This window comes from Callospermophilus lateralis, chromosome 20 (genome assembly GCF_048772815.1).
Source record: "Callospermophilus lateralis isolate mCalLat2 chromosome 20, mCalLat2.hap1, whole genome shotgun sequence".
NCBI lineage: Eukaryota > Metazoa > Chordata > Mammalia > Rodentia > Sciuridae > Callospermophilus > Callospermophilus lateralis.
The window spans coordinates 11,220,302-11,246,616 of record NC_135324.1 but is presented as its reverse complement, the minus strand read 5'-3'; the positions used below and the strand labels follow the sequence as shown (position 1 = coordinate 11,246,616).

Sequence of the window (26,315 nt, the reverse complement as noted above, 5' to 3'; positions counted from 1 at the left end):
TTTGCTGTTTTAAGTTTTGCTGTGGCTCTTTTGGTGACTGTGTGATTAGGCTTGAAGTTAATGACACGATTCTTATGATTCCTTCTAATGGTCACCCTGTCTGTGGTTCACGGATGATTACTAATGAGGATCAGCTGAATATACATCCGACATCATCATCATCACCTGTTAGACTTTGAGATTCCCCAAACCGGGTAGAGTTTAATGAATGTGGTGTGGCGAATCTCTTTAGCAGATTCAAAAGCCTGTTAAAGTGGTTGTGATTCAAGCATTTTATTTGTTCGGCAGATTTCTTGTGCAACTGCTATGTGCAAATCCCGTTGTTAGGATAGAGCAGTGAGAAAACAGTCCTGTCCCTAGAAGTTAAGTTTTAATTGGGGAGGGGGGAGTCAATTTAAATAAGCAGGTAATCGAGTTTGATGGGTTTTAAGTGCTAGGGAGAAAAATAAGAGAGGGTAAGGGGAGCAGAAAATAACAAGCGTCAACAATAATGAGGGGGATGCAAAGTGGCACAGCTTCCATGGAAAATGGAATGGTGGGTCCTCAAAAAAGCTGAACATAGATTACCGTGGAATGTGGCACTTCCACTCGTAGGTGTGTATCTAAAAGAATTGAAAACCAGGGAGTTGAGCAGGTATCTGCGCACCCTTGTTGACAGGAGTCTTATTCGTAGTAGTCAAAGGTTGGAACAACCTGAGTGTCTCTTGATGGAGGAATGGATGAACAAAGCACGTGTGGGTGCAGTGGAAGATTATTTAACCTTAAAAAAGAAGCAAATTCTGACACGTGCTACAACATGGATGTAACTTAAAGACATAATGCTTTGGTGAATTCAGCCAGACACACAAGGACCCAGACACATAACTCTATGATCCTGCTTACCTGGGGTACCTAGTAAGGTAGGAATCACAGAGCCAGAATATAGTGTGCTGATTGGGGCAGGGGGTGGGAGGGTTAGAAGAAAGGAGGGAGTTTGTTCAGTGGATACAGAGTATCAGTTTTGAAAAATGATACAGTTGTGGAAGTGAGTGGCAGTGACGGTTGTACAGTGCGGTGAGTGCACCACAGAATTGTGATCCTTAAAAGAAATTATGTGTGCTTTACCACAATAAAAAATAATAATAGCAACAACACAGGGAAAGGTGGGGCCAGCTAAGGGAGTACTTAGGTAGGGGTTGAGATCAGAAAGGGCTACTTACTGTGGTGATGTGTGAGCAAGAGATTTGTTGAAGAAGGTCAACCAGTTAGTCGCGGAGCTATCTTGGAAAAAGGATACCTGTTAAGTCTAGGCAGCCCGTGCAAAGGCCCTGCAGTGGGAGCAAGTGGGACCTGTTGAAGGCAGTGCAAGGGGCCAGGGTGACCACAGCTCAGGGATAATGACAGGAGTTGGGGCAGGCAGGAGAGTCGAAGTCCCCTGGTGAAAGGGCCAGATTCCTCAGGCCACCAGTGATTTCCTGAGGATTTCTAGACCCTGACAGAATTCTCAGTGTGGTTTTCCAACATGACTGGATTCCATCATCCTTTCCAAAGAGCCTCTGGAGAGGCCAGCAAGATCCTGTATCAGATGGGAACTCTCTAGGTGGGAAATCCAGACTTCAAGACTTTCTGGTTACTCACACGACTTACCTGGGATTGAAATTCAGTTTTGTAGGAAAGGAATCTTTGTCGATAAATAGGGAAACCTGAATTTGGTTTGCACTTCAAATTTTTTTTTTTTACTTTTTATTAAATTTTTTTTTTTGTAGTTGTCGATAGACAGATGCCTTTATTTTATTCATTTATTTTTATGTGGTGCTGAGGATCTAACCCAGTGCCTCACGAATGCTAGGCAAGTGCTCTACCACTGAGCCACAACCCCAGCCCTTGCACCTCAGATTCCAAGGATCTAATGGTAACACGGGGGTTCAGCATAAGCCTTCTCTGCCCTCCTGCCACCCTGCCTTCTGTCCAGGCTCATTTTAAGGTTACAAGATGAAGACCACCATTGTTCTCTCCAACATTCCTGGGGAATAAGAAACCCCATATCAGTGACTCTTCCTTGTAACCCAAGCGGATATCTTCATAGGTGCAGACCTCAGACTGAGTTATTAGGGAAGAGACACACACACGTATTTATTGTAGTAAAACATTAGGAAGATAAGCAATGGAATAGCAACAGTCCCAACCACCAAAGACTAGGTTCCTGGCTTTCTCCTTATTATACATATGTAAAAATTATGTGTGTATTTAAATTTCATAACGAGGGACTCATTCAGTAGCTTCCATATGGAAACTTATTTTCTGCACCCAGAACATCTTGAATACCTTCTTAATAGACATCTGTGACTTCATTTTTCTGAAAGTTGTCTGTCCTGCTGATGGGATTTCATCTGAGTGATGGCAGGTATGAAATCCCTAAGGTGAGAAAAAAAAATACATCATTCAGATCCGTCACCACCAAGTGCAGCTTTTCTCACTTGGTTTATTCTGTTCTTTTCAGAAAAATAATTGGAAGATAAAACATTACTCATATGTTACTATCTTATCACAGAGGTCAAGGCTGTATTAAGTATCACATTTCTCGTTTGTTCAAGTAAATTAATTCTGTGAGGTGATACCAGGGACTCTTTCCTGTTTGCTTGCAACTAAAAGAAAAACTTGACCATAGGAAATTTTAAGACATGTGCCAGTAGCGAGTGGTCTCAGTATAATGAACCCTTTTTATTCATTATGCATCCTGTACCCTCAGCCATGATCAATGGATGACCCGTCTTGTTATCTTCAGACCTCTCTTGAGTCTTGGATTGCTTTGAAGCACACCCCAGACACAGCAGTTCATCTGTATTTTAGTAGGTAACTTTGAGATTCTTTATGTAGACAGAAAGAAATACTTAACAAACCTACAGTTGTTCTCTCATCCAAATGCTAACCAAACCCTGCCTTGCTTAGCTTCCTAGATTTCAAAACCAATTTTAACTTTACTTGTAATTTAGTTAAAGCCACATTTAATTTTAAATCAGATTTCTTGAGATTATATGCTCATAGGTATAAAACACACACAAATAGTAAGAATGCATATAATTTAAGCACATACTAGTCTGAATTAATATCTAAGTAAATACACTTCAAATGGTTATCTCAGTTCATGTGTTTCCACTGCACCTCTTTTTTTCCTATGCAGTTTGTGGTTGTGGATGAATAGACTGGGTTTTGTATTTCCTATAGTTTAGATTTTGCCGACTTCATTAGTATGATTTAGCTGTGTTCCTCTGTTCCCTATGTTTGTCATCATTTGGTAGTTAGATGTGTAGTCCTAATCAGAGTCAGGTCTTGTTTCTTTCTAAGTCTGCTTGGTGAGGTTTACTCGGGAATGATGTCACATTCACTCATAATGGATGTCTCCTATTTTGATGTTGGTGACTGCTCATTGCCTTAATCCACCAGTTTGTTTCAACTTATAAAACTCCTCATTCTTACTTTTCCTGTTTTCTTTATTAGTTAAAATACTTTGCCTGGCACGCTGGCGCCCGCCTGTAATCCCAGGCTGAGGCAGGAGGATCACGAGTTCAAAGCCATCCTCAGCAAAAGCTAGGCGCTATGCAACTCAGTGAGACCCTGTTTCTAAATAAAATGCAAAATAGTGCCCCTGAGGCATTAAATTAAAAAGGTTTTATAAGAATAAATTTTCATGGGTACAATGGCACACACCTGTGATCACAGCAGCTCAGGAGGCTGAATTAGGAGGATTGTGAGTTCAAAGGCAGCCTTAGCCACTCAGGAAGACCCTGTCTCTAAAGAAAATATTTTTTAAAAGGGCTGGGGATGTGGCTCATTGTTTAAACACTCCTTGGATTCAATCCCTGCTAACAACAAAAATAATAATAATAGTAAATTTAAAAAAAATTTCCACTGAGTTTTTGGTTATTGCAGGATAGAGTTCATATAGGAAAGATAAGACCACTGCTAAATCTCTTTTTTGAATATATATATTTTTATTTTTATGTGGTGCTGAGGATCGAATCCCCGGTCTCACAGGTGCTAGGCAGGCACTCTACCATTGAGCCACAACCTCAGCCACTTTTTTTTTTCTAATTTATATATTTTTTAATTGTCCATGGACTTTTATTCTATTAATTTATTTATATGTGGTGCTGAGAATCGAATCCTGTGCCTCACACATGCCAGGCAAGTGCTCTATCACTGAGCCACAACCCTAGCCCTGCTGAATCTCTTTATTTTAACAATTTGAAAGATACTGTGAAACCCCCCCCCCCTTTTTTTTTTTTTTGGTACCGGCAGTTGAACCCAGGGGTGCTTTACCACTGAGCTACATCCCTGAACCTTTTTATTTTGAGATAGCGTCTCACTAAGTTGCCCAGGCTGTCTCTGAACTTGTGATCCTCTTGCCTCACCTCCCGAGTCTCTGGGATTATAGGTGTGCACCACCACACCCAGTTGGATACCGTTAATTTTTAATGGAAACTGTAGCATGGACCCATAATGAATCCGTAGCATCTTCATGACTCTGGTTCCCAACTGAGGCTCATCTGGCAATATCTGGGAAGATATTTGGTAGTCACAGAAGATCTAGGCCGAGGATGCTGCTGGCATTTTATGTTTAGAGGCCTGGGTAGCTACTGGATAGCAGACTGGTCAGTGTTTCCCATTCCACAGGATCAGTAGTGCCACCGTTGAGAACCCTGCACCGAGGTGGCCAATGCGCATGGTTATTTGTGAACATCGTGTGAACCATGCATTTAAACATATGTTCTATGCTTTACTTTGTGTAGTTTCCCCCCCCACCACCCCCCTTCCGGGTACCAGGGTTGAACTCAGGGTTAACCACTGAGCCACATCCCAGCCCTTTTTATTTATTATTTTGAGACAGGGTCTCACTAAGTGGCTTAGGGCCTTGGTAAGTTGCTGAGGCTGGCCTCCAACTTCTGATTGTCCAGCCTCAGCCTCAGCCTCCCGAGCGGCTGGGATTACACTGTGTCATTATCTTGATTAACACTGTGTCATTATCTTGATTGAAGTTCACATTATTTGTCCTTGGTTAAGGAGAGGGATGTCACTCAAATTGGTTCCTGAGACTTTGGATACAGCCCTAAAGGTCTTCAGTATCATTCTTGCGTTGTATATCACAAGATATTCCAAGTTCATCTTCTGTATTTCTCAAATCAGCCATTTCATTAAGGGGCCCTCATTTTTTAAGAGAGAAATGGTATTTAGAGACTTCTGCTTATTCAAGAGTACAGACTCAAAGAAGTATACACCTAGTAGTGGTTCACTGACGAGGTTATAAGGCAAAACAAAACTCTGACTGGACATCTGGTGTATACATGGAATCCTGATGGCTCAGGAGACTAAGGCAGGAGGATCCCAAGTTTGAGGCCAGCCTCAGCAACTTAATGAGGGCCTAAGTAACTTAGACTCTGAAAATAAATTAATTAATAATTGAAGAAAAATCTGAATTGTTTTTCTTTGTAACTTCCAGGCTCAAGTGATCCTCTTTCCTTAGCCTCCCAGGTAGTGGGGACTATTGGCGTGTTCCAATACGCTGTCAAACACCTAAACAGTTTTTTTTCTTTAATTCTTTTTAGTTGTAGATGAACATGATACCTTTATTTATTTTTATGTGGTGCTCAGGATCGAGTCCAGTGCCTCACACATGCTAGGCAAGTGCTCTACCACTGAGCTAAACCCCAGCCCTACCTAAACATTTTTAATGAAAGCATTTCCACAGAACATTTGGTACACCTTTGCCTGTTAGAATTCTGGCATAATCTCAACTTCCTTAGTAATTGGCCTGAGTTTTAGTAGGAATGTTACCTTCTTCCACATGCTTGTTTTTCTAGTTGTGTGACACTTTGCTAAGAAGTAGGGAAATACATTTCATGGGCCTTGATTGACTTTTTAAAGTGGATTAAGTAGAATAGAAAGTATCAAAGAGTGTTGTGTTGATACAGGTTGAATATTCTTTACCTGAAATGCTTGGAACCCGAAGTGTTTTAGATTTCTGATTCTGGAGTACTCGCATACGTGTAATGAGATGTATTAGGATGGGACCTATGTCTTAAAATGAAATTCATTTAATTTCACATGCTCCTTATACACACAGCCTGAAGGTAATTTTATACAATATTTTAAATAATTTTGTGCGTGAAACTTTGTTACAACGGTGTGGAATTTTCCAGACCCGGCATCACATCATTGCTTGAACAACTTTGAATTCTGTAGCATTTCAGATTCGGGCTTAAGCGTGCTCAACCCATACTTTAAAAAAATGGTGTATGTGGGGCTGGGGTTGTGGCTCAGTGGTAGAGTGCTTGCCTAGCACGTGTGAGGCACTGGGTTTGATCCTTAGCACCACATAAAAGTAAATAAATAAAATAAAGGTTAAAAAAAAAAAAAAAAGGAATGCTTTACCTTTTGGGGGGAAAAAAATGAATGGTATATGTTGCAACAAAATATTCTCCCCCCCTCCCTCTTTTCTCTCACCCACAGTGAACGTGGGGTTGTGATTTTAATATTTTTTTTTTACTGTGGGTTGCACCCAAGAGTTCCAACAACACTGTGCTTCTTCTGTGCTCCCCACTGTGCAATCCCAGGCCGCTGTTCCTGGCTTTCACCTAGGAACTTGTCGGCAGCTGCAGACTCTTCAGGCCCCACTGAGTCAGAACTGGAGGTTTCCGTGCTATCTCCAGGTGAAGAGCTCACCCTTGAGATGCTGTGCTGGGGGATGCTTGCTTGCTTGCCTGGTGCTTTTCTAGTACTGTCTTTTTATAGTTCCCTTGTTTTTCAGGGTTGCCTCTCACCTGTTGAGACTGACCTTTGAACTTCCCCAGCAGCCTTCTCCTTTTCAGTGAAGTGGAAAGGGAGCCCAAAGCACAGCCCCGAGAGGAGACTGAGCAGGGTGGTCATGTTCCTCCCTGACCAAAATGGAAACTTCATACGTTTAGTGATGCTTCCATTGGCTGTTAAGGTAGCTGTGGAAAGATACGGCCACCTGGGGAACCTACGAGGGCTGCGAGATCTCTCTCTCTCTCTCTCTCACACACACACACAACAACAACAACAACAACAACAACAGCAAAACAGCTGCATTTCAACCTGCTGTTTTCAGATACTGTGAGGAATGGACAAGTTATGTTTTAGGACCCGTCTCGTCAACCAGATTCATGGACTCAGTACTGTTAATTACTACTCATCAGGAAAATCTGAACATACGAGAAAATGATCACTAGCCTCCAAGTTCCTTGGTGGTTATTGGTTATTTGCATTTCAAGAAGAGCTTTTTGTCTAGGAAGTGATTTTTGTTTTGCAAAAACAGCCAAGAAGCATCCCAGGCACCTATTTTCTGAACAGAAAAACCTGATAGGACACCCAGACTGAGGGAGGTCCATCTCTTTGCCTTGTGGTGTGTCTGGGCACATTCTGCCTGTTACTCTCTGCCCGCTGTGTTCTTCCACACCCTCTCTGGGTGCCCTTTGCTATGTCCTTCTGTTCCTTAGGATGCCGCCCAAATGATTTCTCCTCTAAGAAGTTTCCTGATACTTGAAACTCTATTATTTGGAATTCCACAGCACTTGCACTTGATCTCTGTTTTTCTCATGGACCTTCAAAAAAATTCACAAGTGTACCTCGTACATAGAAAGTACTCATAAAATATTTGTTGAAAGAAGTATTTTTTTTTTTTTTTTTTTAATACTGAGGATTGAACTCAGGGGTGCTTTGTTACTGAGCTACATCCTCAGCCCTTTCTTAAATTTTGAGACAGGGCCTCACTAAGTTGCTCAGGACCTTGCTAAGTTTCTCACGCTGGCCTCAAACATGCTATCCTTCTGCCTCAGCCTCCACTGCTGGACAATGAAGTCATCTATATACATGTTTTTTCTCCTTTTGAAGATTGTAGGCTGTTTCTCAGAAGAATCTAATTTTTTCTGTCTCTCTGCTGATGAAATGTTTCTTTTGTTGGCATTTGGCTTTCAAAAGCCCCTTTGCTATGGATAGCAGCATGGGGGCCAGGTAGAGTGGTGTTAAGCTGTTCTTTTTGATGTGTTTTGAGATGTTGCTCAGTACCACTCTCTAGGGCATGTGTGGCTTTGGGGAATTGTCAGTGTTAATAACAGGGGAGGGAATGAGTGCCGGGCTGCAGGATGTAGACTCCTGGGCCCCCATCGTCGACTGCTTTGTGGGTACAGGCAAAACCAGAACATCTGTGTGCCTGTTTCCTTTTCTGTAGATGAGGTACAAAAATACCTGCTTCGGGTCATTGGTGCCAAGATGTATAGTGATAAATGTTTGCAAAACATCTTAGAGGAAAAAAACAAAGAAAGCTAAATCTGTGCGCCACATCAGTGGCTCTCCACCAGGGCGGTGGTTCTGCCCTCCAGGGGATGTTTGGCATTGTCAGGGGACTTTCTGTGGCCCTATCCAGGGTACTAGGTGGAGTGCTGCTGGCATCCAGTAGGTAGAGGCCAGGGAGGCTGCTCAGCACTTCAGTAAACAGAAGTTTCCCCACGACCAAGAACTAGGGCTCCAAAGTGTCAATAGTGGCAGGATTGAGAAACTGTCCTGGAGTCGATTTTTATCTTTCTGAGGACATTGACCTAATTGGATTTACTGGCTTTTTGTGGTTTAGGCAGAAGGGTATCTTCTTAGGCTGAGATGGACTTAAACTTTCTTTCCTTTTTCTTTTTCTTTTTTTTTTTTTTTGGTTTTGGGGATTAAACCCAGGAGTGCTCTACCACTGAGCAACATTTCTGACCCTTTTTATTTTTTTTGTTTTGAGATGGTCTCTCACTAAATTCCTGAGGCTGGCCTCAAACTTGCCATCCTCCCTCTTCAGCCTCCCAAATAGCTGAGACTATAGACATGAGCCACTGTACCTTGCTTTTTTTTTTTTTAAAAAGAAGCTCTCTATCTCTATTTAAAAAAATTTTTTTTTAGTTGTTGATGGACATTTATTTATTTATTTATATGTGGTGCTGAGAATCGAACCCAGTGCCTCACACATGCTAGGCAAGCGGTCTACACTGAGCCCCAGCCCCAGCTCCCTGTATCTTGCTTTTTAAACAAACAAACAAAAAAAACATCCTCTTCCCACCTCCCACAAGAACTGGCCTTGGTGTGGGGAGCCCTGTGGTATTGGACTAGCTCTCACCACTAATGGACCGTGTGACCTGTAAGAAATCACTGGACCTCAACTTTGTTGGTTAGTTGGTTTTTCCACCTATAAAATGAGGAATTTTGGCTCAATGCTGTCTACCCACCAAATCTTAAGGTTGTCTTAGTGGCTAGTTTTGAGCTTTTGATTGACTTCTCTTACTTTGGTTCTGAGACGTTAAGAGCAGATGTCGGTTTGGGCATCTTTTTCAAGGAATAACTTCTGGCAGGAGGTGTCATCTGTTATGAGAACAGACTACTTAGCAGACGTGTATGTGAATAAAAGTAGCTTTGTGTGTCTGGGTTTGTGAGCGTGTGTGTGTGTTTATAAGGAGCAACACTGAAGGTAGAGAATTGCTCTGAACTTGAGATTTACAGCGGCTGTTTCTGAGATTGTCGTAAAGGGCCCTGCTTGAAGCCAAAACTTCTGACTTCCTTTCCGACTGGCTGAAAACGAAAGCAGAATATGATGTGTGCTCTGAGACAAGTGGTTTTTCACCATAGAACCAGTTATGTCGTGGTGGGGACGGGCTGTTTCTCAGGATGGTCTGATTGGCAGCTAATGGGACGAGAAGGCCCAGGAGGGGGTTGAGTGTGGGTGTGTCTGGTGGGAAGAGGGTGGCACCGTGTCCAGCCCAAAAACGTCCTGCTGCCGATCCTCATTTCATAAAGCAGATGATATTGCCCAAGCATCTCTACTCAAAAGGAAGTTCTGAAAATTAACCCCGAGGGAGCCTAGCAGCAGAAGCCAATGCTATCAAAAGGAAAACCTTTTTTTCCCTCTTGAACGAGTCCAGCATAAATGTGTTGGGTTTGCGCTACCCTGTATTTACAGCTTATGCCCATATATGTACCTGGGCAAGGGCGACTTAAGGAGACTTGTGCTCCTCCAGAGGGAGCTTCCTTGGGCCCTTCCCCGGAGGTTGGTCAGACGCCAGTGGCTCTTCCTTCTCCTGGGCATGCTTTTACTTTCTCTTTGACAGACATCATGGTTTGTCTGCTCTGCCCGTCACGAACCCGCCCCAGTGGCAGATGCTCCACCCCAAAGTGAAGTGGCACCTTTTAGTGTGGGTCCTTATCTGCAGTTCTCAGGGGCCGGCTGCCTGACAGCCTTCACGCCTGAGCCCCTGTTTGTGATCGCTGATGTTAAAGAAACTTTTTGATTTTGTTATTTTTAAAGCAAGCAGTAATCAAAACCAGCACTAAAGGACTTTGCCAGGGGCCCTTAGTGTTTCAGAGGATGCGTTAGAATGGAGAGGCCAAGACAGAACAGGGAAGCTGATGGACCTTTACTAGATACATGTTTCCATAGAAGAAAGACCGTCCACCTGCAGGGTGCTTGAGGCCAGGTGGCAGAGCAGTGCTCCCTGAGTGGGATGCAGGCTCCTGTTCCTCACCTGGCTGTGCTTTGGTGGCTCTGGTTCTGTTAGGAGGAGAACATTCCAGCTTAATGCATCTTATAATGGGTCCCTTTTCTACTTGCACCCACTTGGACTGGCTGGTGGGTAGGGATGATCCTTAGCTGACTGTGAACCCTGAGATGTTTGGAAAGAGTAGTTTATGAGAACAGAAGACAGAGCAGGTGAGAAGGTAGAGCGACGGCGACCAGGAGAAACTTGCTCTCTTGGACTTCCTGTGTGCTGAACGTGCACGTCACCTTCTCTCGTTTAACCCTCAGCATAACTCCAGGAGGCAGCCCCTTGTCATCTCCATTTCATAGCAGAGAAGTTGCAGGCCAGAAAGGAAGTACCTCGGTCAAGGCTACAAACTGTCCATCTCTCTCTTAGAATAAAAGGAAACCTGTGTTCAGCATGCACAAGGCACTGGACACCATCTCCAACACAAAGCAATAAAATAAGGCGGCAAACATTTCAGGCCTTTTTAAGTTGTCTGGTGAAGTCCTCTGGCCCCAGCTTCCCTCTTCTCTGACCTTACTTTGTACCTTCTTGCTTTCTTCATCAATTCTGCAGACTCTGTGGCCAGTCCTCTTTCTTGAACTTGCCAAGATCTTGCAAAGCCTCTGCCTTTGGGTCTTTGGACTAGCTGTATCTTCTGTTCACAATGCTCTTTTGCCTGAATTTTTTTTTTTTAATTTTTTTGCATAACTTTCTTTGTTTTGACCTTCAGATCTTAGCCTAAATGTCTCATCTAGTTTTTGTTTCTTCCTCCTGACCAGCCAAAATTAAGTTGGTGCTCAATCGTATCACCCCGTTTTAATTTTTTGTATCTACTTCTCATATCTGATCTGCCTTGCTTGTTTTAGCTGGTCTATTTGCTGTCTGTCTGCCTTCCATAGTATCAGGAGGGCAGGGACCTTTTCTGGTTTTGTCCTGTATCCCCAGGTACTACAACAGTGACAGCACTTGGCATGATCAGTACGTGTGTTGGGTAAAACAGAAGATGTAAGTTTCATATTGAGGGTCCCACTCTCTAAACCCCTGGCTGTTTAGTTTTATGTTTTGTATTTTCCTATAGCTAATTTTTCCTATTTGAACGGTATGAGTCCTAAGCACTCGGCCATTGCTAGAGCAAATCCCAAAGGAAAGTTCATAGCAGTGTTTTTCAAACGTTTGGATCTCAGGATCTCTTCACATAATTAAAAATTATTGAGGAACCTCAAAAAAATGTTAATTTTTACATTAGAAATTAACAACACTGTAACTGAGAAAACCCCTGACTGGTTAACTTAGTAACATTTCTCATGAAAAATAATATTTAAAGAAAGTTTTGAGATGAATGACATCGTTTTACATTTTTGCAAATAGTCGTAAGGTCTGGCTTAATCAAGGATTCACCCAGTGCATATCTGAACTACTTGCCGTGTGTCATGACATAGTCTTGCAACCCCTGGAAAAAACTTCACTGTATGTGTGTAAGACACTGAACAAAAAGACAGATACCGTCTCGGTGTTTTTAGGAAAAGAGTTTTGACCTTGAAATTCCCCTGAAGGAGTCCCAGGAAGCTTATGGAGAGCCACTGGCTCTTGGGATCCATGAGTCATTAGAAGGCTGGATGACGGCATGGAACGGGTGAGAGGGAGAAGCTGAAGGCTTTAGTGGCAGGATGCAGCTGAACGTCCCTGTGTCTGGATATTGTATCAGATCTTTCTGTTCAGGAATAAATGTACAAGCAATGCTTTTTAGCTATTTTTTGCAAAATTAAAAAAAAAAACAAAACTTCCCAGCTAAATCTCCCCTAAAATATAAAGGAACACAGAGAACTTGAATGCCGATGATACTGGTCTCGTGTTCATATCAAGCAGCCTGGGAGGGGACATGAGAAAATGATGGAGCATGGGTTCCTCGCTGTGAGAATAGCAGCTTCAAGTGTAAATTCCTTGACGGCTGTTACTCTGCTGTCCCTCCAAAGTTCTTCTTAGAGCTTTTGGTCTCAGGTGAGGTGGGTCCTTCTTCTGAAATGAGGTCATCTCACAGCTGCTTTGCACTTGGGTGTCTGTTACAACCGGTGTGGTAGGAATCCAGGTGGAAACTCTATAACAGAGGACATAGCCAAATGAGCCAGCTTGACTGTTTAAGAGGGGTCAATGATTCCCATTCGGGCCTCTGGAGACTATGTCTTGGCTGAGATACGACTTTCTCTGGTCATTGGGCCCTAAAGCACCCATGAAAAGCTTGGTAGTCAGGAAAGGGTGCAGATGTGGTCAGAGAGTCCTCAGTACTTGACTCCCAGGCCTGCCCCATGTCTGAAAGCCAGACTGCTGATCCGCAATGGCTAGGTGCCTTCATCTGAATTGAAGGAAGGAAGCTTGCCTCTTGGTGGGTTTCTGCAGGTCTCAGGCTTTGAGGTCCTGGAGCTGGCTCTAAGACATCTTACCATTTCTCCCTCATCTGTCCACCTTTAAAGATGAAGTGACACGTGATACCTTAGGTAATGTCTTAGTTAATGAAAGTGTTCTAATTTAGTCTCAGTTTCAGGAGTTCCTAAACTCTTAAATGCTGCATTGTGTAGGCGAAAGTTAAAAAGTTTTTTTTTTTTTTTTCCTCAGGAAAATGAATATAATGTAATTAAAGTGTGTGCAGGAGAAATAAAAGATGAGAAAAAGTACAATAAGTGATTTTTCTGCCACAGTCAAAGCTTTTAGGGGAAAAAAAATTTCCAAAACTTATCTTGAGCTGTTTAAAAATTAAATGAAGCATTTCTTTTTCAGCAAAGCTATGCTTCTGCCCATTTATAACACCACAATGGGAAAGAGTCTAAATAATTGAATTATCATCCCTTTGAAGATGTTCCCACCCTCCCCACCCCCTGCAGGGGACCCAGTTTGATGTTAAAAGAGGGAGTTGGGTTGTGAATTCGGGTATCAGAAAACTACAGGACTTGGGCCATGCTGTCCCAAGACTAGCTACCCCATAGGCGTCCAGAAGATCTAGAGGCTTCTGGGGTCCATGTTGTCTTAGGGTCAATTTCTAGCAAGTAAGAAATGTAGATCAAGCATAGGAATCACAAGGTAAAGGCAGAGGTGGGTGAAAACTTTGAAGCAACAGAGTAAATGTTTTCATTTCAGTCTCATTTGAGAGTACAAAAATGAGCTCTTAGTAAGGTTCAAGCATGGCATTGAGCACATGATGGTGGTGGTTGATACCTCATAATAAACCCAGGAGAGGTGAAGGATCGCCCCCCTCCACCCTACATATAAGGGAGGTAAGGTTCAGAGAGGCTCTCGAAGTTGTTTAAGGACACACAGCTGGTAGATGATGAAGCTGACAGTCGCACTCAGGGTTCTGAGTCTGTGTCTCTGTGTATGCACACTTGTCAGCATTCATAAGCCGTTTTAGAAGGATGGAGGGGATGGCCAATGGTGTTAGTGTGTTAGTCAGCTTCTCTTCTCCACTGATGGGGACGGTGTTAGTCAGCTTTCCCTTGCTGTGACTAAAATACCCTATGAGAACAACTTAAAGGAAGGAAAGTTTTCCTTTGGATCATGAGTTTCAGAAGTTTAATACGTGGTAGGCCAACTCCATTGTTCTGGGCCAAGGTGGAACAGAGCAAAATGGCAGAAGGTTGTGGTACAGAAGTGAAGCTCTGCTCATGGCAGCTGGAAGTGGAGAGGAAGGAGAGAAGAAGGGACAGGGCCACAGGGAAGATGCACCCTTCCAGGGCTCGGCCCCCAGTGACCCACCTCCCACCCCGCCCTGCCGGTCTACCATCCCCACCAGTCCATGTATTCAGACTTGGATGGACTGCTGAGGTCACAGCTCTCCCAGTCCCGTCACTTCTCCGGTGACTATTCCTGTATCAACAGGAGCCTTTCGAGCACAGCCCAGATCTGAATCATAACAAGGACGAAAGTTGGAGTAGATTTCCAGGGGTGAAATTTAAGAATTTTTGTTTCTTGCTCCCGTATTTCTCAGAAATTTGCTAAAAAAAGACCTGTAGGCTTCCGTTCTCTGTCCTCAATTCAGTGACGTACAACTTGGCTTTTAATTTGCTTTAGAAAACAGACTCCTAAAAAAAAGTCTCAACTCACTTAGGTGGTAGATAGGCTGGTACTACTGTTCCATTGAAACCAGGCTTGGGGGCTGGCTTGGCGCAGGCGCTAGGAAGATTACGCCAGTTCCTGCCCTCGTGGGTTTGTATTCAGTGGAGAAGAGAAGTAGGTCAGCAAAGAAGTGAATAAGCCATGCTGGGACAGTGGTAGTGAGCTCAGGTAGGGAGACAGAGTGGGCTTCCTAGAGGTGGTGACATCAAACTGGGGCTGTAAAGATGAGCGGGAGTTAGGGACAAGTCGTGTTGGCATAGGAGGGAGAGAAAGCTCTAATGCCTTGGGGATAGCGTGTGCAAAGCCCAGGGAACAGAGAAGCATCCAGCATGTTGGGGGGGCCTTGGAGTATAGAGGGTGGAAGGGAAGTAGAGAGATGAGGAGCCAGAGGTGGGCAGAGCCGGATCCTGCAAAGCCCAGAGATTGGGCTGGGGAGTGATGTGGTTTGATTCATGTTTCTAAAAAATCATTCTGGCTCTTATATGCAGAATAGATTTTGATAGCTTCAAAGAGATGAATAGGAAGGCTGTATAGTGAGTGTCCAGTTAAGAAATGGTAGACTCAGGGGGAGGTGAGAAGGGGTTACAAAGAATTGGAAGGTTCAGCAATATTTGAAAGATTAAAATCGGTGAGATCTGATGGTCAGTTCAGCTTCTTCATTTTTTTTCCCCCATTGGACAGATATTGACTGAGCACCTACTGCGTGCTAGGAATTGGTGTTGGGGATGTGATTTTTGTACAAAACAGATCCTACAGTGAATCTCGAAAATGAGACGTGGGCATTGAGGGTGTCAGGCCAAAGTATCACAAATATGAACCTGGAACTGAAGCTGGGCTGGAGTGATTCCCAGGGCAGAGAGAGTGTAAGAGTGGGGTTTGTCTTAACGGGGGTGGTGTGGGGGGGTGGGCTGGGGGAGTGTTTCTGGTGGAAATGGCAATTGATGGAGATCTGAAGAAGACTCAGCCTTCACTAGAGCTAAGGGTAGGGGCAGAGTTGAGAATGCTCTGGGCTGAAAACATGGGCAAAGGCCTTGCAGTAGCCATAAGGAGAGAAGGAAGACTGGAGGTGTCACTTGGCCTTGGTGTTGGCAGCTGAGACAGTGCACAGGCGGAGGAAGAGGAGCAGCTGGGCAGGCAGGTGGGTGCTTTTTTGCAGTTGAGATGCTGTGGGCATCCAGTAGCAGAACCCTGGTATCTACAAGCTGTGAGATGTAGACCTGGGAACCCTGGACACGCGAAGGTGGCTGGGGCCGGCAGAGTGAACCAGGAGATGCAGGGAAGATACAGAGAGGGCAGAGAGCGACCCAGAGGGGAAGCCCCCCCCCCCCCCCCCCCCCCCCCCCGGCTTCTGTTTGCCCAGGAGATCTGCGACTGTGTTGTTCTTGCTCCCTGCTTAGGAATGGACTCCCATTTCCCTTTTCCTCAAACATCGCCCAGGGAGACATTTCTCCCAGGGCAAAGGGGAGCTCAGCCAGTGGGCAGGATGGCTGCTGGGGCTACATCTGTGGGATCCCCTCCCAGGGGCAGCACTCCATCTTCCACTGCTCTGGCCATGCCCCTTGGGAATCAACCTATTTTACCAGGGGCTTCAGCCTTCCCAGTGGTAGTGGCTGGTGGCAGCTGTGGTCTCAGAGTCGAAGCTTTTGTAGATAGCATGTCCACTGCATGCAGGGTCCTTTGCCGAGTGCTTGGTGAATGTGATGGTGGGTAAGTGGCAGAGTTGGGTTGGATGCAGTCACTTTGAAGCCGTACCATCGGCTCCTTGGGGCAAGGGGTGTGTCAAAGGATAGATGAGTAGCCAGAGTTCCAGGAGACGCCTTCCTTGTCGGTGTGTGTGTGGCGGGGGGACAGTAGAGGTATTCCTATCAAGGTCAGATGCTGAGCCAGAACTTGAGTCCAACCAGAAGGGACGCTGTGGGGGGATTGCCCTGCTGGACGAGAGATGTCACTGCATGCTTTATACCAGCATTTGTTCTGCAAGTCTGTGTATTTTGCAAGGCCAGAATCCTTTGGTAGGGAGCTGCGTATAATTCTGTGTTGTTCAGCTTTTTCCCTACAGGGAAATTAAGGAGGATGATTATCTTCCCTGGAGTAAAATACATGTCATGGGTCAGACAGGAGACGATTTGTTAAAATACCCAGCTGACTCTATATACAGCAGATCCTCACCTTTATGAAGAATATTTGAAACCCTGGAGTCTTCCACAATTTCACTTTTTTTTTTTCCTCACTGAAGAGAAAGAAAATAAGTAGTGTTGAGCAGTGCAAAGGGCCATTGTCCCGGGCCCTTTGCAAGCATGCTCTCCTCTTTTGCTGAGACACCCCCTTGAAGTTAGCATTATCCCCAAGGCAGAGGAGAGCTAATTGCAACAGCTTACCTATAGAGCACCAGGCTGGCCCTCTTGTGTGTGTGTCAGAGCTTGTTAGCCAAGAGCCCCGGGTGTGTCCCCAGAGTTGGAGGCACCATAATAATGCAGCTCCATGGCAGGCTGGCTCTGTTTTTCTCCCGTGTGGTCCCCAGCCATTGTGTGAGTGACACCCAGCCCTGAATGCAGCTGCTCCAGGCTTGCAGACACAAATGGTCCAGAATCTGATAAAGAGTCAGGCTCGCCCACCCAGCTTCCCAACAACAGGAAGTCTTCCTAAAGATTGCTCTCAGGGCCCTGCTTCCCACCTCTTCCCCTCAACCCCAGCGGCCTGTTCTCTTGACTTTCCCCGGCCTTTGTTTTTCCTTCCCGGACTTCACTGATAATTGCACCAGCCCCCTCCCTCCTGTGCCCTTCATTAAAGGTAGGCCAGGGGAGACCTCCAGAGGTTTCCAGAGAGACCGGATCCTTCTTTCTGGTCCTCAGCAAGGGGGATTGTTGCCGATTCCCTTGGGGAAGAATCTGTCTCCTACTGGCTGCTTGCCCGGTTGAGGACTGTGGGGCAGGCAGGGGCCTGTGTTTTCAGGGGAAATGTAAAATGTGGCTAAAGGTTACTTGTTCAATTATCTTGTCAACTTAATGAGCATATTGGTGAGCGAGAATCTGCTTAATTTTTTCCCTTTGACCTATGGAAATGTTACATTGAAAAGTTAGGAAATGTCACAGTAGAAAAATCAGGAAACCGAATTGTGCATAAAGAAGAAAATTGGTCCCCCATAATCTCACCATCCAGGGAAGAAAAATAGTGAACAGTTTGGCCTGTGTTCTAGGGATTGTTGATGAAGACTTCATTTAAGAGTCAGACTCGGGTTAAAAACCCTGGTCCACCTGCTCGCTAATTTTATATGCTTTGGGCATCTTAACCACTTTGGAGGTCATTTGCCCAGCAAAAGATGAGAATAATGGCAGTGCCTGTCCCGGGCTATGGTGGTGAAGATTTAGTGAGAGAACATTTGTGGGCATGAGAGTGCTTGGTTGGCTATGGTTAGCTCTTGCGATCAGGAATGCAAGTCAGGCAGAATCTTGTTGTCGAAATTCAGTATCTAAGCATCTGTTGCCATTATCAGCTGCAGGCGACATTGGTGACGTCACACTTTGTCATTCCAGAATCCTGGATTGTGTCTGCTGCTTCGCATTACGGGCCTGGAACCTTTCAGTAGGGTACCCAGATGGTGATGAAAGTTCCTAACCCAGCAGTCTCACTGCTCTTTCCTGACCTGGTCCTCACTGGGACCCAATGCCCATTTGAAAGGCAGGCCCAGAGGAGAGTGTTAGTCACCCTGGACAAGGAAGAGCCCTGGTCGTCTTGCCCAAGCACATACCTGCTCTTTTGCATCTGGCAGTTCCCCCTTGTCCTTCTGGGAGACTGGTGTGTGTAGACACAGATTTGGTCTGACTCAAAATTCAAGCAATCGTTTTCCAGGGCTGGGAATGTAACTTAGGGACAGAGCACTTGCCTAGCATGTGCAGTCCTGAGTTCATTCCTCAGCGCTGGAAAGAAAAATCATTTTGTGCCTTCATGATACATGATACCCTGTTTTTGTTTTCCTTAAAATATATCAGAATTGACTAGCGGTGTCCCCCACTGGTAAAGTCTTGCCTATCATGTGCAGGGCTCTGGGTTTGATCCCTAGTACCATAGCAGGGGGGAAAATTGGTCCCAGAAATAGGCTGACTTTCTGGTCCTTTAAAGATAAAACTTTTAAATATAAACTCACGGGGCAAATATTAATGTCCGTTGGTGTTTGTCACTAGTGCCACCAGCAGGGATATTGTTTAAAACCTTCCTGGGGAGGTTATTACTACAGCTACTGGGGAGGCTGAGGCAGGAGGATTGCAAATTAGAGGCCAGTCTGGGCAACTTAGTAAGATCCTGTCTCAAAATAAAGTTCAAAAAGGGCTGAGCACGTAGCTCAGAGATAGAGCACCCCTGGTTCAATTTCCAGTACTGTAAAAATAAATAAATTAATTAATTAAAAATTCTTAAAAGTTGCCTTGCCCTTCGGTGTAGTATCTAGTTAAGAGGAAACAACCAGTGATTGACAGGATTCTAGAGGGCAGCCCTTGGCCAGCCCTTGGCCAGCCCTCTCTGTGTCTTTCCTTCAGGTTCACAGATGCTGGCTCTTTGGTTTGAGTTTATTCTGTATTCTCAGTTGCTCTCTCTCTCTCTATTAATAAGTTTGTGTCTGGTGAAATGCTCTTTATCTCTCTTGCAAGGTCTGCATTGTGTGGAGGGGGAAAAAATGAATCCTCCCCTGCTTGCGAGAAGCTACAGGGTTTGAGCTGAAAGGGTTTGCTCTCAGCAGCTGGCATTCCTGCTAAGGGAGGAGAGTGCTTCCCCAAGTTCCATGTTGATCACTGCTGCCTGATTCTTCCTAAAAGAAAACTTGGCACCCAGAGAGCAGTTGAAGGGGAGAGAGCACTTTTCCACACCATTGCAAGTCCCTGGGTTTTGCCAGATAAATGACTCCTGGGAGGGGAGCAGGTGGTAAAGGTGTTTAAAGGGGTCTGGGCTTCGGGGAGCCCTCTGTTTCTCTGTGCATCTACCTGCCAGGTGTCTACGGGGAATGAGCTGCCGTCCATAGCAGCCCGCCCTCCTCCCACGCGAAGGAGTTTGTTTGGTTGATGTCAGTTCAGCTTTTAAAAATTGGCTCCCACTCCTCAGTATTCATGGCCCTGATGAAAAGCTGTTTTTATGAATCACTTCAATGTTTTTGTTAATATGTGTGTGTGTGTGTGTGTGTGTGTGTGTGTGTGTGTGAGTTTAATGGTTTCTGGGTTTTGTAAAGGTTTCGTGGAACTTACGAGTATTTTCAAAGACTGCCTCTGACTAGCTCTGTCACTGGCCTGGGAACCTTCTTATTTTCACCAGAATACTGAAGGGTTTGGAGCCAGGTGCTGTCCTACGACCTTTCTCTCTCTGGAAGTATTTTTGGTGAAGGATGCACCACCACCACCACCACCAACAAACCATTTAAGTAACATTTGGGTGAAGGGTGTACAGTTGAATTTTTAATAAGGCAGCTAGGGTTTGGGGGTATTTATGACACCGGGTTTCCTTTTGTTAATATCATTTTGTTCTTTGGTACCTTGGCCCTGGGCTAATAGCCCTGCCAGATTCAAGTTTTATACCAGGTGTTTCCTTCTAACTTAACATTCCCTGAGGCGTGTTGACTATGTTAATGTTTCATAAGTCAGACTTTCCAGCCCCTTAATTGCTGCAAGTTCTTGGCCAAGTTCCCGCAGTCTTTATAGTCACTGTTTATTATTGAGGGTCCGCAACTTGTAGAATCCGATTCAGGCTGGTTTTGCTAGAGACGAATGTTACTGTGGTTGGAATGTCCTGAGATTAAATAATCTATGAACAAAACTGTGGTGCCTATGTCCTTTCTTGGCTCATGGAATCTCCTGCCTGTCAAAGTCCTATTTAAATTTGGCTTTTAAGTAAGGCACTTTGGAACATTGAACTAAGCCAGCTCTCAGTGACCCCCACTACCCCCACCACCTGGCATGGCTTCTAACCATGTTGCATATTTTATTTTGTCTAGGATTTTCAAGGAAGCCATGTCTGACAAAATGGCCAGTTTCCTACATATCGGAGACATTTGTTCTCTGTACGCCGAGGGATCGACAAATGGATTTATCAGCACCTTGGGGTAAGAGCACACAGTTTCTTGTGTGGCAGGATCTTGTTTAAAACATCATAACATCTGCTTAAAAAAAAAAAAAAGCATGATTTTTTTTTTCCCCTAAGATAAGCATGTTACTGTTTTACTCGGCTTTTCCAAGGGCAGTTGAAATCACAGATTCCAAATCCCAAGTTAGCCAAGTTTAACCTCTTACACAAGAATACTGTTTTCCATCTGTTTTGAAAGAACAAACCCCTCATTAGTTAAGACTCTATGAATTCAGAACTTCTTGGATGCTTAGGTCTCTTTGAAGCAGAACCTTCCTTAACTTTCCTACTCTAAATTGCCGAATGCATTTGAAAGTTACAAATGGCACCAAGTTGTGTCAATCGGGTTTCTCTGTTTGTGCTTTCTTCAATCTCGATTCCACTTTTTTTCTTTTTAAAATTTTTTTGTAGTTGTAGATGGACAGAATGTCTTTATTTTTGTTTATTTTCATGTGGTGCTGAGGATCGAACCCGGTTGCCTCATGTATGCATCCAGTGCTCTGCCTCTAAGCCATGGCCCCAGCCCTTGATTCCACTTTTAAGGATATAAATATATGCCATTATGCCCTCGTTGGATTATCTTCTCCCCTTTCCTCCTATTCCTGTTGTTTAAAAGAGGAAATGAGAAGCCAAGTGGCCCCCAAGGCATACAAGAGCAGAATGGAGGATCAACATGGTGAACTCCGGACAGTCAGGAATGGTGTGTACTCTGTGCGGAGGAGTACTTAGGCCTGGGGAGGCTTTGTTGAATTTGGTAAGAGCTGATCTCAAGTAAATGGGGAGAAGGCAGGTCCATAGTATCTCCAAAAACCTCTATTTTACAGCAGCCAGAGTCTTCCTTTTAATTATAGCTATTATGGAAATCAGGCTTGTTTTCTGGTGCTGCTGCCATCAGCATTCCCAAGGCCTCATTCAGCTTACTCCACCTTCAAGGAGGAAAGTATTTCAAATACAGAATTACAGCTCAATTAGACCTGGGCTCTCACTGTACAGAAAGTTTGGTTTCCAGTCATTTGATAAAAAAGAAGTCACTGGGTTTGCCCGGTCACCAGTCTAGTGACTGCTTCTACACTGGATGTCCCTACCTGGTGGACCTCCTCTTCCTCTCTGACCGCCCCTTCTTTCATCTAGGCTGCCTCCTCCTCCTTTCCATTTGCCATGGTTGAATTTTTCACCCTCTTATTTTTCAGCAATGGCGACAGTAATGTACAGCAGCGGTAAGCCCTGCGTGAGCCCCGTGGGTGTTCACTGTGTGCCAGGTGCTGTACTAGGTCCCTTGCCCACACCCTCCTCTTAATCCTCAACACCCACCTCTTCACGGTATCACCATGGTTCATGGAGGCAACACCTCTGCACTTCAGAGAGATGCAGATGCTTGTCTGAGGATTCACAGTTTGGAAGGCTCTTGTCTCCAAGGCCAGGGGTCCTGACAGTTACCTTCTGTAGGGCAGCCTTTCCCTTCCCAGCTTCCCAGAGCACCCCTCCTCGCTGTCTGCCCACAGCTCTGGTCTGGATGTCAGGGCTGTCAGACTTCTGCCCCACTGTATGCTCACCATTCCTTAGGGTCCCTTGTCCCACCAAGTCATCCAGGCTCACATGCATGCGGGTCAGATGCAGAGTCCCAGTCAGCCCCTGAGAGTGTACCTCTTTTTAGGGTCCTACCTCTTAAAACTCCTCCAAGGTTTGGACTCTTTGCTTTATGTTTTCCTATTAAAAAGTATTACAAACTAATTAATGAATGAGTCCCCCTCACCCCCTGAACACACATAAAGTGAAGATATGGATTGATCCCTAGCACTGCAAAATTAGTCTTTAAAAAATATTCCTAGTTGTAGTTAGACACAATATCTTTATTTTATTTATTTATTTACTTAATGTGGTGCTGAGAATCGAACCCAGTGCCTCACATATGCTAGGCAAGCACTTTACCACTGAGCCACAACCCCAACCCTGAAAAAATGTTTTAAAAAATTAAAAAGCAATCAAGAGAGGGTGGCTGTTCTTTAAAATTTGGATCTCTAATACTTTTTTTTTTTTCTTTTTTTTAACCTGGGGATTGAACCTAGGGGCACTTTATCACTGAGTCACATCCCCAGACCCTTTTATTTTTTTCATTTTGAGACAGGGTCTCACTATGTTACTGAGGCTTGTGATCCTCCTGCCTTGGCCTCCAGAGTCTGTGGGATTGCAAGCATGTGTCAGTGTGCCCAGCTCTGGTACTTGCTTTGGATGAATACTGTGTTCACCTTTTTATCTGCACATATTGGAGGATAGTTGGCATCAAAATTGATTTGGAAAACTAAGTTTGAGCCCACCTTCTTCCTTTTTGATATGTTTAATGTTATTTTATGGAGGACCAGTCATGGGGCTCAGTGGGACTTGGTATCTGGCTCCTTGGCCCCCTCCTGTTGGTGGAGATGGGTGTGCTCACCTCCGAGTGGCTTCATCTGCTCCTTGAGCTTTAGAACCCCAGCCCAAGGAGTCACAGCTCAGAAGAGAGAGAGCCAGTGTGTTCACAGATGCTAACTAGTGACGCGCTTCTGAGTCACCTCCAGATCCTGTTAGAAATGAAGGTTCTTGGGTCCCTTCCCTTCTGTAAGCCTGGGGGATGACAGGGTCCTGGGATGAGTGTTATTTAGACAGAGAAAGACTGATGAGTGAAGGTGAGAATCTTTGAGACCAATTCTTCCGTTTTACAGATGAAGAGACTGAGATCAGAAAGGGTGAGAAGGACAGTCACATCTGCAGGTGGCAGAGAGCCTCCAGCAGTCTAGACCTGAACAGGGCCTTTTGTCTTCCTCCTTCCTCCTGGTTTGAGAATTGGATGAATGACAGCCCTGCCTGGGGTTCTGCGCCCACCTTTTCAAGTCTTTTGTTGGCTTTGGTGGTATTACCCCTAACAGGATTGAGGGTGGGTTTGTTTTATTGGTGAATTATGCTGTTGCCTAATGATGGGATCTGCGGTTGCATTTTAGTCCATGCACACAATGGAACAATATAATTTGGTCAATATCCATCCCTTGCACTTCCTCCCTCCCTCCCGCCCCTCCTTCCACCCCCGGGTTAGTTTCCTCTCTTCTGCTGATCTCCATTTGCTTTTCATGTGATTATACCCCAGGGTGGAGTTTTTATAGCCCTTTATACTCTTTTGAGTTTTTGCAAAAATAAGTAAATGAATGAATAAATAAATAAATAGAAATGATGAAAAAATAAATGATAGAAAAAGAAACAGAAAGCCTCAGACCCTGGACCATGTTGGCGTTCCTGTTGATGCACAGTGAGGTCTTATGCTCTGAAGCCTGAGGAGGCCAGATGCCGGTGGCTATTCTGGACACTGGTTCACTCACCAAATGGACACTGACTTCTAGCCTTGGGCATCTTCTGGGCTGCACACCAGGCTCCCACGGCCTCCATGGAGCTTGTAGCCTAGAGCATCTTTGCTTTCTGCCGGGGAGGTTGGGAGGTTGGTTGTTTATTGGTGATTTATTTTCCTGCTTTGTCCACTCATCACGTTTGAAGCTCCAAATCCTTCCCTCCTGATCTCTGTGGGTTTTCTCAGGGCTTCTGTCACCTAGAGACATTACCCTCCTTGTCCTCCCACCTCTATTTCAACTCTCCCACTAATTCCAGTGTGACTTCCTCTGCCTCCCGCTCTTGTGGCCTCAGCCACATTGGGTTTCTGGCTGTATTTTCTTCCTTTTCTTACAGCCTTTTCAGTTACATTGTCCTTATCAGTTTGCTTTTGTGGCTTCTGCAGTAGCCTTAAGCTCACTAAGGGCTGGGGCCAGGCTCTTTTTCACCCTCACATCTCAGGGCCTAGTACAGTGCCTGGCGCAAAGTTGGCACCTCAGCTAACCATTCATTGGATTGCACTCGCCCTTTTTTTGATGTCTTCTGACCTTGGCAGTATAGCAGATCGTGCCCACATCTATCACGAATATGGTTCAGGGCAGAGAACAGTCGCCTAATGCATCCAGCATAGAAGCAGAACCTTGGGCTTTTGGATTAGATGGAACTCCGTTTCCTTAATTGCAAACAGCTCCCTGGCAGAAGAACACGAAGTCTACATTTTGTGCAGGAAAAGTCCTGGGATATTTAATTTTTTGCGTAGCGCTGAGAGTTTTATTTTCCTAGACTTAGTTTGATCTGGCACTCATCTCTGTTTTCTTTGCAGCCTGGTTGATGATCGTTGTGTTGTACAGCCAGAAGCTGGAGACCTTAACAATCCACCTAAGAAATTCAGAGGTAAGGTGGTGGCCTTCCCGAGGGGTCACCTTGACTTCCTTGAAGGGCATTGGCTCTGTGGGGGCTGGAGGGTGGAAGGTGGTAAAGCAATGATAGGTTTATTTACTTACATATTTCTTCTATATAGTGTGAGGCATTACAGCTTCTTGAATAAGACATATATAAATTTATTGTCAAGATTTGGATGGGTTCTCCTAGGGCTTTCACATGCCTATTAAAAAATGTTGGTGCTGATTCAGTTTAAAGCTTTTCATTTGTGCATGTATTCCTCCAGCCGAATAGGATGTATGGATCCAGTTACAGGAACATGGGTTATTTCAGTAGATCTCATTGTCCCTTTGGGGGGGCCCTGATAGTTTTAGATACCTGACCTGGAATGAGCCACTCTTAATTATTGCGCTTGCTTTTAAAGTGAAAAGATAAAGCCAGGAAGCTTTCCCACCAATGTTGGATTTTCTTTTCTTTTTTTTGCCTCTTGGTGTCGGTGTCTTGAAAGGTAGCTTAGTTGATTGAAGAAGGTGTATAAAATACAGTTGCAATCTTCCATAATAAGCACTTTATTTTTTGATGTGGTGGGGTTCGTTATAACCACCTACTGGAATTATCTGGGGAAACTTTCAAATTCAGTAGATGCTCAGGGCCCCCCTCTAGATCAATTAAGTTAATCCCCAGAGGTTGGGGACTGGGGTACTGGCGTTCTTTGAGGCTTTCTTAAGTGATTGTTTTATGCAGATGGTGTTGAGGACCCCCTGGGTTAAGCATTCGACTTGGGGCCTCCTTTTCAAAGGACTGAAATCTTGCCATTTGCAGATTAGATCCTTTAAGTTATAGGTCCTTATTGCTGAGTGATTTAGAAACTGGCTTTTTGGTTGAAGGCTAAAGAGAGGAGCCTAAGAAGGCAGACATTCAGATGGAAAGAAGCCATTTGAGGCCACTGGTGTTGACCTGTATCCAGTTGGCACGAGGCTGTCAGGAGAATGTTTTCATCTGAAGATGCAGGGGGCGGGGGGACAAGGGAATTTTGAAAAAAGAGTTGTTGATGCAGGCCCTCAGTAACAGGAGCCAGAGGTGGCTGTTGCCTTGGCTGCCTGTTCAGCCTTAATCTCTGCTCCATGTCTCCTTCCAAAACAAGACCTTGAGTGCAGAAGGGAGAGATTTGATCCCATGATCGTGATGCAGCCACTTAGAGAATTAATTCCCTGCTCCAAGATTGATTGACAGTGCATGGCAGTGCTGAGGATGCTGCTTGCGTTAGCCCAGGGAGTCCGCCCTGCACCCTGGGAGGGGATAGGTATCCTCAGGTACAGATACCTTGTCTGG

At 44.8% G+C, this 26,315-nt stretch overlaps 1 protein-coding gene across 17 annotated transcripts in view; it reads left to right on the top strand.

Annotated features, from left to right (window-relative positions):
- Itpr1 (inositol 1,4,5-trisphosphate receptor type 1) overlaps positions 1–26,315 on the top strand; it is a 307,630-nt gene that overhangs the window by 4,292 nt on the left and 277,023 nt on the right. For all 17 annotated transcript variants that reach the window (XM_076841084.1, XM_076841099.1, XM_076841098.1 and 14 more), the window contains 2 exons: positions 20,623–20,730; positions 24,925–24,995. In XM_076841084.1, coding sequence (XP_076697199.1) covers positions 20,639–20,730; positions 24,925–24,995 — 163 coding nt within the window. In that variant the 5' untranslated portion in view covers positions 20,623–20,638. The remainder of the gene's footprint in view (positions 1–20,622; positions 20,731–24,924; positions 24,996–26,315) is intronic.